This window comes from Salvelinus namaycush, chromosome 12 (assembly GCF_016432855.1).
Source record: "Salvelinus namaycush isolate Seneca chromosome 12, SaNama_1.0, whole genome shotgun sequence".
NCBI lineage: Eukaryota > Metazoa > Chordata > Actinopteri > Salmoniformes > Salmonidae > Salvelinus > Salvelinus namaycush.
The window spans coordinates 14,219,252-14,232,894 of record NC_052318.1 but is presented as its reverse complement, the minus strand read 5'-3'; the positions used below and the strand labels follow the sequence as shown (position 1 = coordinate 14,232,894).

General features: G+C 43.1%; 1 protein-coding gene across 3 annotated transcripts in view; it reads left to right on the top strand.

Moving 5' to 3' along the window:
* gtf2ird1 (GTF2I repeat domain containing 1) overlaps positions 1-13,643 on the top strand; it is a 46,172-nt gene that overhangs the window by 5,015 nt on the left and 27,514 nt on the right. For 2 of the 3 annotated variants that reach the window (XM_039005215.1, XM_039005214.1), the window contains exons 2-8: positions 6,306-6,438; positions 7,498-7,639; positions 7,975-8,151; positions 8,395-8,578; positions 10,636-10,967; positions 11,298-11,393; positions 13,461-13,544. In XM_039005215.1, coding sequence (XP_038861143.1) covers positions 6,313-6,438; positions 7,498-7,639; positions 7,975-8,151; positions 8,395-8,578; positions 10,636-10,967; positions 11,298-11,393; positions 13,461-13,544 — 1,141 coding nt within the window. In that variant the 5' untranslated portion in view covers positions 6,306-6,312. The remainder of the gene's footprint in view (positions 1-6,305; positions 6,439-7,497; positions 7,640-7,974; positions 8,152-8,394; positions 8,579-10,635; positions 10,968-11,297; positions 11,394-13,460; positions 13,545-13,643) is intronic. The other variant, XM_039005216.1, reaches the window with a different exon arrangement.

The window sequence follows — 13,643 nt, the reverse complement described above, 5'->3', positions numbered from 1 at the left end:
CAACCGTGAAGCACGGGGGTGGCAGCATCATGTTGTGGGGGTGCTTTTGCTGCAGGAGGGACTGGTGCATTTCACAAAATAGATGGCATCATGAGGGAGGAAAATGATGTCGATATATTGAAGCAACATCTCAAGACAGCAGTCAGGAAGTTAAAGCTTGGTCGCAAATTGGTCTTCCAAATGAACAATGACCCCAAGCATACTTCCAAAGTTGTGGCAAAATGGCTTAAGGACAACAAAGTCAAGGTATTGGAGTGGCCATCACAAAGCCCTGACCTCAATCCTATAGAACATTTGTGGGCAGAACTGAAGAAGCGTGTGCGAGTAAGGAGGCCTACAAACCTGACTCAGTTACACCAGCTCTGTCAGGAGGAATGGGCCGAAATTCACCCAACTTATCGTGGGAAGCTTGTGGAAGGCTACCCGTAACGTTTGACCAAAGTTAAACAATTTAAAGGCAATGCTACCAAATACTAATTGAGTGTATGTAAACTTCTGACCCACTGGGAATGTGATGAAAGAAATAAAAGCTAAAATAAATAATTCTCTGTACTATTATTCTGACATTTCACATTCTTAAAATATAGTGGTGATCCTAACTGACCTAAGACGGAATTATTGCTAAATATCAGGAATTGTAAAAAAAAAAACGAAGTTTAAATGTATTTGGCTAAGGTGTATGTAAACCTCCGACTTCAACTGTACAGTCGTGGCCAAAAGTTTTGAGAATTACACAAATATTAATTTTCACAAAGTCTGCTGCCTCAGTTTGTATGATGGCAATTTGCATATACTCCAGAATATTATGAAGAGTTATCCGATGAATTGCAATAATTTGCAAAGTCCCTCTTTGCCATGCAAAGTAACTGAATCCCCCAAAAATATTTCCACTGCATTTCAACCCTGCCACAACAGGACCAGCTGACATCATGTCAGTGATTATCTCGTTAACACAGGTGGGAGTGTTGACGAGGACAAGGCTGGAGATCACTCTGTCATGCTGATTGAGTTTGAATAACAGACTGGAAGCTTCAAAAGGAGGGTGGTGCTTGGAATCATTGTTCTTCCTCTGTCAACCATGGTTACCTGGAAGGAAACACGTGCCATCATCATTGCTTTGCACAGAAAGGGCTTCACAGGCAAGGATATTGCTGCCAGTAAGATTGCACCTAAATCAACAGCGGTTCAATTGTTTTGAAGAAGGCTTCAGGGCGCCCAAGAAAGTCTAGCAAGCGCAATGACCGTCTCCTAAAGTTGATTCAGCTGTGGGATCGGGGCACCACCAGTACAGAGCTTGCTCAGGAATGCTAGCAGGCAGGTGTGAGTGCATCTGCATGCACAGTGAGGCGAAGACTTTTGGAGGATGGCCTGGTGTCAAGAAGGGCAGCAAAGAACCCACTTCTCTCCAGGAAAAACATCAGGGACAGACTGATATTCTGCAAAAGGTACAGGGATTGGACTGCTGAGTACTGGGGTAAAGTCATTTTCTCTGATGAATCCCCTTTCTGATTGTTTGGGGCATCCGGAAAAAAGCTTTTCCGGAGAAGACAAGGTGAGCACTAGCATCAGTCCTGTGTCATGCCAACAGTAAAGCATCCTGAGCCCATTCATGTGTGGGGTTGCTTCTCAGCCAAGGGAGTGGGCTCACCCGCAATTTTGCCTAAGAACACCGTCATGAATAAAGAATGGTACCAACACATCGTCCGAGAGCAACTTCTCCCAACCGTCCAGGAACAGTTGTGACAAACAATGCATTTTCCAGCATGATGGAGCACCTTGCCATAAGTCAAAAGTGATAACTAAGTGGCTCGGGGAACAAAACATCGATATTTTGGGTCCATGGCCAGGAAACTCCCCAGACCTTAATCCCATTGAGAACTTGTGGGCAATCCTCAAGAGGCGGGTGGACAAACAAAACCCCACAAGTTCTGACAAACTCCAAGCATTGATTATGCAAGAATGGGCTGCCATCAGTCAGGATGTGGCCCAGAAGTTAATTGACAGCATGCCAGGGCGGATTGCAGAGGTCTTGAAAAAGAAGGGTCAACACTGCAAATATTGACTCTTTGCATCAACTTCATGTAATTGTCAATAAAAGCCTTTGACACTTATGAAATGCTTGTAATCATACTTCAGTATTCCATAGTAACATCTGACAAAAATATCTAAAGACACTGAAGCAGCAAACTTTGTGGAAATAAATATTTGTGTCATTCTCAAAACTTTTGGCCACGACTGTAGATGAAGTTGTGGTCTTCAAAATGTCTGTGACCAAAATGGCTTTTTAAGGGGTATTAGCAAAGTATTGTGTATCAATGGCAGCGAATACCACAAGCCTCTTGGTGCAAAATTAGCTCAGAAGACCACGATACCCCTTCTTCTGAGAACATTGTAGCCTAATATCTCTGGCTAAATACTGCTTGGGCAATTATTCAACAAGTAAAGGATAAGCTCTGCCCTCTGCAGCCTGGAGAGGTTTGCATGGCATGAAGAAAATAACAGTGCCGGCTTCCTCAGGGGAGACTCAAATTGGTTAGGATTTAGGATGTCATTAGCTGGAGCATTTAAGCATGGCAGCCAGAGCAGAGTTGTATCATTTTAAGATCAGGGTGTACTCACATACCAGGGAAGTGTTCTGAAGTGTAGCCATACTGTTCCTTTTGTTTCTTAGGTCTAGGCTAGTTCATCTTACAATTAAGGAACAGGCAACACATTTTAAGTACTGTAGCCTGTTGGTATCATTGCATTTTAGGTCTATGTTTAGCCTACAGTCTGAAATTACTGGCCGTAAGTAGAGAGATAAGCTAATATTGCAACCAGTTTAATATATTTGTTTTAACCTTGCCAGTAGTCAAAGTTTGCAATGTTTTTGTGTGTATGTGTGTATGTGTGTATATATATATATATATATATAAACTCAGCAAAAAAAGAAATGTCCCTTTTTCAGGACCCTGTCTTTCAAAGATAATTCGTAAAAATCCAAATAACTTCACAGATCTTCATTGTAAAGGGTTTAAACACTGTTTCCCAAGCTTGTTCAATGAACAATAAACAATTAATGAACATGCACCTGTGGAACGCTCGTTAAGAAACTAACAGCTTACAGACAGTAGGCAATTAAGGTCACAGTTATGAAATCTTAGGACACTAAAGAGGCCTTTCTACTGACTCTGAAAAACACTAAAATAATGATGCCCAGGGTCCCTGCTCATCTGCGTGAACGTGCCTTAGGCATGCTACAAGGAGGCATGAGGAGTGCAGATGTGGCCAGGCCAATAAATTGCAATGTCCGTACTGTGAGATGCCTAAGACAGCGCTACAAGGAGACAGGACGGACAGCTGATCGTCCTCGCAGTGGCAGTCCACGTGTAACAACACCTGCACAGGATCGGTACATACGAACATCACACCTGCGGGACAGGTACAGGATGGTAACAATAACTGCCTGAGTTACACCAGGAAGGCACAATCCCTCCATCAGTGCTCAGACTGTCTGCAATAGGCTGAGATAGGCTGGACTGAGGGCTTGTAGGCCTGTTGTAAGGCAGGTCCTCACCAGACATCACCGCCTATGGGCACAAACCCACCGTCGCTGGACCAGACCTGACTGGCAAAAAGTGTTCTTCACTGACGAGTCGCGGTTTTGTCTCACCAGGGGTGATGGTCGGATTCGCGGTTTTCGTCGGAGGAATGAGCGTTACACCGAGGCCTGTACTCTGGAGCGGGATCGATTTGGAGGTGGACGGTCTGTCATGGTCTGGGACGGTGTGTCACAGCATCATCGGACTGAGCTTGTTGTCATTGCAGGCAATCTCAACGCTGTGCGTTACAGGGAAGACATCCGCCTCCCTCATGTGGTACCCTTCCTACAGGCTCATCCTGACACGACCCTCCAGCATGACAATGCCACCAGCCATACTGCTCGTTCTGTGCATGATTTCCTGCAAGACGGGAATGTCAGTGTTCTGCCATGGCCAGCGAAGAGCCCGGATCTCAATCCCATTGAGCACATCTGGGACCTGTTGGATCGGAGTGTGAGGGCAAGGGTCATTCCCCCCAGAAATGTCTGGGAACTTGCAGGTGCCTTGGTGGAAGAGTGGGGTAACATCTCACAGCAAGAACTGGAAAATCTGGTGCAGTCCATGAGGAGATGCACTGCAGTACTTAATGCAGCTGGTGGCCACACCAGATACTGACTGTTACTTTTGTTTTTGACCCCCCCCCCCGTTGTTCAGAGACACATTATTTCATTTCGTTAGTCACATGTCTGTGGAACTTGTTCAGTTTATATCTCAGTTGTTGAATCTTGTTATGTTCATACAAATATTTGCACATATTAAGTTTGCTTAAAATAAACGCAGTTGACATTGAGAGGACATTTCTTTTTTTGCTGAGTTTATATATATATATATATACACACACGCACGCAGACACACACACTACCGTTTAAAAGTTTGGGGTACTTAGAAATGTCCTTGTTTTTTAAAGAAAAGCACACAAAAAAGACCATTAAAATAACATCAAATTGATCAGAAATACAGTGCAGACATTGGTAATGTCCAGCATCCCGGAGTCGCCTCTTCGCTGTTGACATTGAGACTGGTGTTTTGCGGGTACTATTTAATGAAGCTGCCAGTTGAGGACTTGTGAGGCGTCTGTTTCTCAAACTAGACCCTCCAATGTACTTGTCCTCTTGCTCAGTTGTGCACCGGGGTCTCCCACTCTTTCTATTCTGGTTAGAGCCAGTTTGCGCTGTTCTGTGAAAGGAGTAGTACACAAATAGGTTATTTGTGTTGATTTCCAGTAGCTAAATTGGAACTGGAACCATATTCGTTCATTTGCATTTTTCAATCTCAACATCAGTGGCTTTTGTCATTGTCTATGCTCTTTGTTTTGACATTTGTGCTTGTGACTGAGTGACATTACATTTGAAGTAGTTTAAACTCTGCCAGCCACAAAAGTCATCCTTTGAGTTCACTGGCGGTGGTTTTCTCTGGCTGCGAACAAAATGACGGTGCACCCTTCTCTCATTTTTCGTGCCTCTTTTGCCTTAAAGATAACGAGTGAAAGAGACCATCTATTTTTGAGGGGGTTCATGTTTGCTGTGGGCTCAGGGGATGCCGATTTCAGACAGGCATATCGGTGCAACTGAGGCTGTCTCTCTCTCTATGTCCTCCCCCAGTGTTGAGTCTGTGGTTTGGGGCTGCCCTGAGGCTAGGATAATGGCTCCCAGTGTCTGAAGAGATTAAAGGCCAGAGCTGCATTGTTCAAATGCCTCGAGATTAGTTTCCAAGGAGACGGATTGCAGTTGCCATGAGAACGCAGGGCCTTGAATTAGGATTGCGATTTTATTATTTTTATGCCCCACTCTTTCCCGCCCTCTTTTATTTACCCTATCTTTCCTTGACTTTGTCTTGACACGGAGTGTTTAGTGGCCAGCTGACATGTTTGTGATGAAAATGTTAGGTTAGTCCCCTGCAAATAGGCTAATTACGAGTTCGCTCCTACTCGGCCATCCATTTCCAAATGACATTGAAATTAGGCCCAATGTGGGGGGGGGGGGGGGTGGACATAATTTCTTTGTCAAGAGTACCGTCTAAGGAGAGCAAGTTAAGGATGAAGGGATTCAAATAAATAATCTGAGCTAGCTTTAATTGGCTGACAAAGGCTTATCGTAATTAGGTACTTTCACGTGTGTGACGGATTTGGGCATTAGCATAACATGCAGGGTATTACCGTCACTTTTAAAGCCTCTTAATGAGAAGAAACCTCCCCCCTCCAACCCAACAACAACCCTTCCCCCCTCCAACTGCCATGTTTCATCACAATTCAAAATGCAGCCTGACCATGTTGTCAGAATCAAACAAAATGGGTTACTTGTTGTGTTATTGAAGCAATGAATGGCAGAGTGACACCTTATTCCCTCCAGATCAATGGCATGTGCATTTGGTTACTGCTCATTCATTTGTAGGCTTTAGCTATCTTAAATGGCAGGACATGCTTTTGTCTATCAAGCATAACCAATTTACTTTGACCACGTATACACATCCTCCTTGTTGTCATACTCAGACCAAGCTCCGGGGTGAAGTCCCCTCCCCAATCTTTACCTTAACCATCAGTGGGGAGAATGCAAAACTGACCCAAGATCAATGTCAGGGACAACTTCACCCTACTCCCAGAAGTGACTGGAGGAATGCAGATGAGACACCAAAACATTTATTGAATTTACACAGACACACACAAATGACCGTTTCGGTTCATCTTCTTGATTACTCAACTTTGCTCTCTGTTTTGTGTCCCCTAAGTGGAGGAATGGAGCAGATGAGGAAGTCAGGATGTGATGGGATAAGATCTAACTCCCGGGCTGAGCTGCGGGTCCCACAGGTGTCAGCCAGACAGGAGATCCTCACCAGCCTAGTGTCTGCGTTGGACTCAGTGGTACGACCAGTCTCTCACACACACACACACACACACACACACACATTATTCATCTGACCACGGAAAACCATATGAAAGATTGATTAGTCAGTCTTATTTCGATGACTCTTTACAAAAACAAATTGACCTTAGAAAACATTGTGAAGTGAACCACTGAGGAAGCCGGAAGAAGAGTAATTGAATAGATGGGTTAGCTGACAACGTCACGAAAACGATTTGCATGCTTCAATTGGGCAGAATTCTTTGTGTTGTTTTGATTCTGAATGGCCAGATAGCTAGCAACAATGACAAGAAGCTGCAATGTGGGGAATCGTAGATGGCTCATTTCAGCTAGTTTTATCTTGTTCTTCAATATTTTGACCAATAGGTAAAACTGGAGTTTTTACCCTTGTAGGATGACCAGAATTAGGGTGACTTAAATGAATGGAGGCCATACAAAAAATTTGGTCAAAATTTCGGAAAATTGCATTGCGTCAGCTAGGCTGGATTCTGTGTAAGAAATAAGGCTACTGGCTACCTGAAAGGCTGACTTTCTTGTTGAACTCGTCATCTTTCTTCTCGAATCCGCAGGACATAAAACAATATAGGTAAGATGGCAATCAATTTTGAGATATTTTAGTATGAGCTTTTCATATTAATGTGAAATTCCTGTTATTTTTTTGAAGATTTCTCACCAAAACAAGCGTATCTCTGAAATGTCAATGGAGTGCTGAGTGTGTACCGGGCTTTTTATTTTCACAGCCTTTTCCAATTAATTCAGCTTGTACCATGCTAATTTAACTTTTTTCGACTCGCACATTTATTTATGTTTTCAATAAACATTGGAGACTAAAAATAGTTTACATGTTGTCAACAATCTAAGCCAGACCAGTCTGTTTTGCCCTATAGTTGTGCACTCAACGGTTTTGCTGCTAAACAACCAATCTGTATAGGATGATAGGCTAAATGTTTAATGGATAAGTGTACCCTGAGCTTCACAGTAGCCATAGCAAATCTTTGTCTTTATTAACTGACCATTAGGTGGATTACCTGTGACCTTGTCTTTAACCTGTGTTCCAGTGCACAGCCATGTCAAAGCTCAACGCCGAGGTGGCTTGCGTCACCGTGCACGAGGACAGCGTGATCACCGTGGGAACAGAGAAGGGAAGAGTCTTCCTCAACTCGCGGAGGGAAATACAAACAGACTTCCACAAGTTTTGCAGTGAGTGCTTCCCTGTGTAGTGGGCAAAAAAAGCTGAATCAGATTAACAATTAGGTTAGATTTTTCACTTGGATCAAAATGCAACTATATTTTGCTCACAGATCCTGCTGTTGTCTTGGAGCTGAACATTTTTTATCTGAGTCTATTAAGGTTTGGAATGAAATAAATAAGATGATCTTTAGTTTGACATTTTTTGTAATTTAGCAGATGCTCTTATCCAGAGCGTTACTTCTTCTAAAGCAAGTGAGATCCAGAATAGACCTTCCTTGAGTGAAACTTACAGGGTGAAAAGTAGAAATATAATCCCTTCAGTTTCTCATGCTTGACTCTTTCAGAGATGCCCTGTCTACAAGGGCTGACCACAGTGAATGCCCATGTCAATGTCCAGGAAAATGAATCAGGCAAGCTTGGCAAAGAGGGCGGGCACGGCAAACAGAGGGCCTCAACAGACGCCCACTCTAACATCTTTGTCTTGAGGAAAATGGTGGAAGAAGTATTCAGTGTGCTTTACAGTAAGGGCTTCAAAATACAGCATCGAACAAATATCATTTGTATAGGTCTGCGCCATTTGAATTCTTTCTAATTTCTCATTTAACGTTATAATTTCAACCTTCTCATAACTGAAATCAAATTTCAGATGTGATTGAATGTTGATTTTTACAGTGTCTACGTGTCAAACAATCATTTGACATGTCCTTTTCTCATTTCTACCTTCATTAGTCATTTGATGCTGTATGTATGTGATGATTTTCCAGGCGAGGCCGTTGGAAAGAGTAGCCTGGTCCCTGTGCCTTATGAGTGGATCCTGAAGGACCCCAGCTCTGTGGTGGCCCACGGCCTGCCTGAGGGGATCGCCCTGAGGAAACCTGCCGAGTACGACACCAAGACCTTAATGAAGATCCTTGAGCAGAGCAACCGCATCCACTTCACTGTCAAAAGGTGACCTGACTCCATACAGTACATCATAACGTACATACAGTTGAAGTCGGAAGTTTACGTACACTTAGGTTGGAGTCATTAAAACTAGTTTTTCATCCACTCCACATATTTCTTGTTAACAAACTATAGTTTTGGCAAGTCGGTTAGGACATCTACTTTGTGCATGACACAAGTAATTTTTCCAACAATTGTTTACAGACAGATTGTTTCACTTATCATTCACTGTATCACAATTCCAGTGGGTCAGAAACTTACATACACTAAGTTGACTGTGCCTTTAAACAGCTTGGTAAATTCCAGAAAATTATGTCATGGCTTTAGAAGCTTCTGATAGGCTAATTGACATAATTTGAGTCAATTGGAGGTGTACCTGTGGATGTATTTCAAGGCCTACCTTCAAACTCAGTGCCTCTTTGCTTGACCTCATGGGAAAATGAAAAGAAATCAGCCAAGACCTCAGAAAAGAAATTGTAGACCTCCACAAGTCTGGTTCATCCTTGGGAGCAATTTCCAAACGCCTGAAGATACCACGTTCATCTGTACAAACAATAGTACACAAGTATAAACACCATGGGACCACGCACCCGTCATACCACTCAGGAAGGAGACGCATTCTGTCTCCTAGAGATGAACGTACTTTGGTGCGAAAAGTGCAAATCAATCCCAGAACAACAGCAAAGGACCCTGTGAAGATGCTGGAGGAAAAAGGTACAAAAGTATCTATATCCACAGTAAAAACGAGTCCTATATCGACATAACCTGAAAGGCCGCTCAGCAAGGAAGAAGCCACTGCTCCAAAACCGCCATACAAAAGCCATACTACGGTTTGCAACTGCACATGGGGACAAAGATCATACTTTTTGGAGAAATATCCTCTGGTCTGATGAAACAAAAATAGAACTGTTTGGCCATAATGACCATCGTTATGTTTGGAGTAAAAAGGGTGATGCTTGCAAGCCGAAGAACACGATCCCAATTGTGTAGCACGGGGGTGGCAGCATCATGTTGTGGGGGTGCTTTGCTGCAGGATGGACTGGTGCACTTCACAAAATAGATGGCATAATGAGGGAGGAAAATTATGTGGATATATTGAAGCAACATTTCAAGACATCAGTCAGGAAGTTAAAGCATGGTCGCAAATGGGTCTTCCAAATGGACAATGACCCCAAGCATACTTCCAAAGTTGTGGCAAAATGGCTTACGGACAACAAAGTCAAGGTATTGGCATGGCCATCACAAAGCCCTGACCTCAATCCTATAGAACATTTGTGGTGAGAACCTAACTGGTTCCACTAATAAAGTGCAGATCCTAACTGACCCTAAGACAGGGAATTTTTACTAGGATTAAATGTTAGGCATTGTCACGAACGTCGTCGTCAGATTGGAAATGACCGGACCAAGGTGCAGCGTGGTGAGCGTACATTTCTTTTTATAATGAAAGTCACCAACAACGAACGTGAAGCTGACTAGGGCTATACAGGCCACTAACACAGACAACTACCCACAACTAAGGTGGAAAAACAGGCTGCCTAAGTATGATTCCCAATCAGAGACAACGATAGACAGCTGTCCCTGATTGAGAACCATACTTGGCCAAAACATAGAAACAGAAAACATAGAAATAAAGAAACTAGAATGCTCACCCTAGTCACACCCTGGCCTAACCAAAATAGAGAATAAAAGCCTCCCTATGGCCAGGGCGTGACAGGAATTGTGAAAAACTGAGTTTAAATGTTTTTGGCTAAGGTGTATGTAAACTTCCGACTTCAACTGTACGACTTCAACAATCCCTTACGTGACTTGTTCCTGTGCATAAATGGCATAAGTGTAGCAGCATAATTAGGATTGATACAGGGCTGGTCTTGTTGTTGAATTCATGGTTAGATGATAGGAGGAGACCTGATTCTAGATTACTTTTGAACAACAGAAAGTAACTGGAGGATTTCTCTGCCAAGAATAAGGCACATTGTGACAAGTTGCTATTGGTGTGTCATAATTAGGTTTCACTTGGACACACAGCTTTATCTTCTCCTGTTTCCTTCTTCATCTGTTTATAGAACAACAGCAGAGCCCTCGCGGGAGGCTAAGTCAAGCGCCGGCGACATCAGAAACCACAACTCCTTCTCGGGCGCCACCAAGAGCCTAGCTAACCATGGCCCGGCCTCCAAGCCTGCCGCCACCGCCCAGGAAGTGTCCAACGCTTCAGTCTCAGCCAGCAACTCCATGCTCTCCAGCTTCCTGTATGGCATGCCCATGTCCTCCCAGCCACACCCCGACGGCAAGCTGGACCTCAAGCCCACATCCCTCTTCAACCTGGGTAAAGACCGCCTGGGGCCCTGGGTGGCGGGGGCAGAGAAAGGGACGGCCGCCAAGGACAGTTCCGACAATGGTAAGAGATATGTGACCCCACAGGAACAAACTGTTACTGAGGTAGCAGTTGATGGATATCCAGGTTACTTCTTAAAAGCCCCTCACCTTTTTGAGTCACTTGTTTATGCATTAATTATTGTCTGTGATTTTATTCATTTGGCAGGAGAGTGGTTACTATTCTCCCTGTCATTTATGTGAGTGGTTGTACTACTGGCTGTCATTTCACATAACTTATTTGATAGAGAATCTGTTTTGATTATGGGATTTAGATTTTTCAAGATTTGCTCGACTCTGAAAGCATCAGTATGATGTTTATCAATGTTTAGTTTCTACCATTTTGTCTGTTCAGTTGAGTGGATAGGACTCCAAGGGGAGTTGGGCCAGAGTCCTCCCAGCATCCACGTCTCCAAGCGCCTCCTGTTTTCCATAGTTCATGAGAAGTCAGGTAGGCTTGAACTGGAACTGGACACAGATAGACACACACCTGTAGGCCACAAACTCATACCCTTTTCACACTATCGTTTTGACCCAAACCATCTATGCCGGGTCGGATATTTTCCATTCACATTGTTCATGGTTCCAGCAACTTTGGTGGTTGTGTAACCGGTACAGCTTGGCTCAGTTTGGCTCAGCTCATTAATGTGGAACAGGGTTCAGTCTTTAGGCAGCTCACCTCACCCCCCTGCCAGACAATGCAAATACTCTAGTTCTGGGTACAGACTCAGTCTAAGAGAATTACTTGTCAGCTCACTTATTGGCAATTTTTTCCTCTGAATCCCACAATGCAGTTCATTAAAGGGGAGGCGTATGTCAACAATCATATCAATCAACCAATGGATTTTACCCCACGTTATAGACTCCTCTCCTTTGTAAGGCCACAATTCAAATGCTGCATTCCCATATGCTTCAGAGCAGAGCAAATAATGCAATACTGTCATGTTGTCTGACATGATGGAGAAATTATTACCATTTCATTTTTGTAGTAACCAAAAAAGTGTGAAACAAATCAAAATATATTTTATATTTGAGATTCTTCAAATAGCCACCCTTTGCCTTGATGACAGCTTTGTACACTGTTGGCATTCTCTCAACCAGCTTCACCTGGAATGCTGGAACAGTCTATAAGGAGTTCCCACATATGCTGAGCACTTGTTGGCTGCTTTTCCTTCATTCTGCGGTCCCACTCATCCCAAACCATCTTAATTTGGTTGAGGTCGGGGGATTGTGGAGGCTAGGTCATCTGATGCAGCACTCCATCACTCTCCTTCTTGGTAAAATAGCCCTAACATAGCCGGGAGGTGTGTTGGGTCATTGTCCTGTTGAAAAACAAATGATAGTCCCACTCAGCCCAAACAAGATGGGATGGCGTATCGCTGCAGAATGATGTGGTAGCCATGCTGGTTAAGCGTGCCTTGAATTCTAAATAAATCAGTGTCACCAGCAAAGCACCCCCAAACCATAACACCACCTCCTCCATGCTTTACGGTGGGAAATACACATGCGGAGATCATCCGTTCACCCACACCGCGTCTCACAAAGACACAGCGGTTGGAACCAAAAATCTCCAACTTGGATTCCAGACCAAAGGACGACAGTCCATTTCACCTTGTTCTAGAGAGATTTACACGGGTATCAAAACGTCACGCTGGGGTAAGCCTGCACAAAACACAGCCCTTATTTGAAGTGTTTCTAAAATCCCCTATGGGAAAAATGAATGGTGTAAAAAGTGATTGGAACCATTTCCCTGTTTGAGCATTAGGTTTTATGGGTGTTATGACTCTTACTGTCATACTCTATACCTAATTGTGAATAGGGAATTCAGCCCTGCGCCACACCCACGGGCATATTGCACCCTGACATGGCCACCAGGGTTGGGGTTAATTCCACAAATGCAATTCGAATTCAATTCCCTTTCCCTGTAAATTCCATTCCAATGTTAGGTAAATGACAAAAATGAACATCACAATTTAATATTATCCCCAACAATTCCACAAATTCAAATGCAATTTCCTTAGGTGGTCAGGCTGATCATGTCACTATTTAGACAGCCTAGCTATACTTGAAATATAGGAATACAAGTTGAAATGACCTAAAACAAATCATGCAGACAGTTTGTGATACTAAGTGCATTAATTCCATTAACTTGGAAATATGCAAATATTGAATTCCAATTCAATTCCAAAAAATAAATTTTTTACAATTCAAATTTAATTCCAATACAAAAAGTCTAATTCCAATTAAATTCTATAACTTTAAGATTGTTGAAATTCGAATGGAATTCAACATAAATCCTCCACTTCATGAGTGAATTAAATAATTTAATTGTAAATTAAAATTGGAATTGACCCCAACCAACCCTGATGCCCACCACCTAAGCCCTATTTTGATCCAGAAAAAAAACCTGTTAGTATACATGTGGAAAGTAGACATACAAATGGAAGAACTTTCTTTTTTTCACTCCCATTTTTCCCCCCATTTGTATGTTTACGTTATTCTGTTTTGCGCTCAACAGAAAAATGGGACTCGTTCATTCGAGAGACTGAGGACATAAACACACTGAGAGAATGTGTGCAGATCCTGTTCAACAGTCGCTATGGTGAGATGGTCAACCACTCTTTCTCAGCATGGTTTCCTATTGTAGGGCATTAGCTGATTAAAAACGTTTAGACTTTCCTTTTTCCCAGACCCATATTAA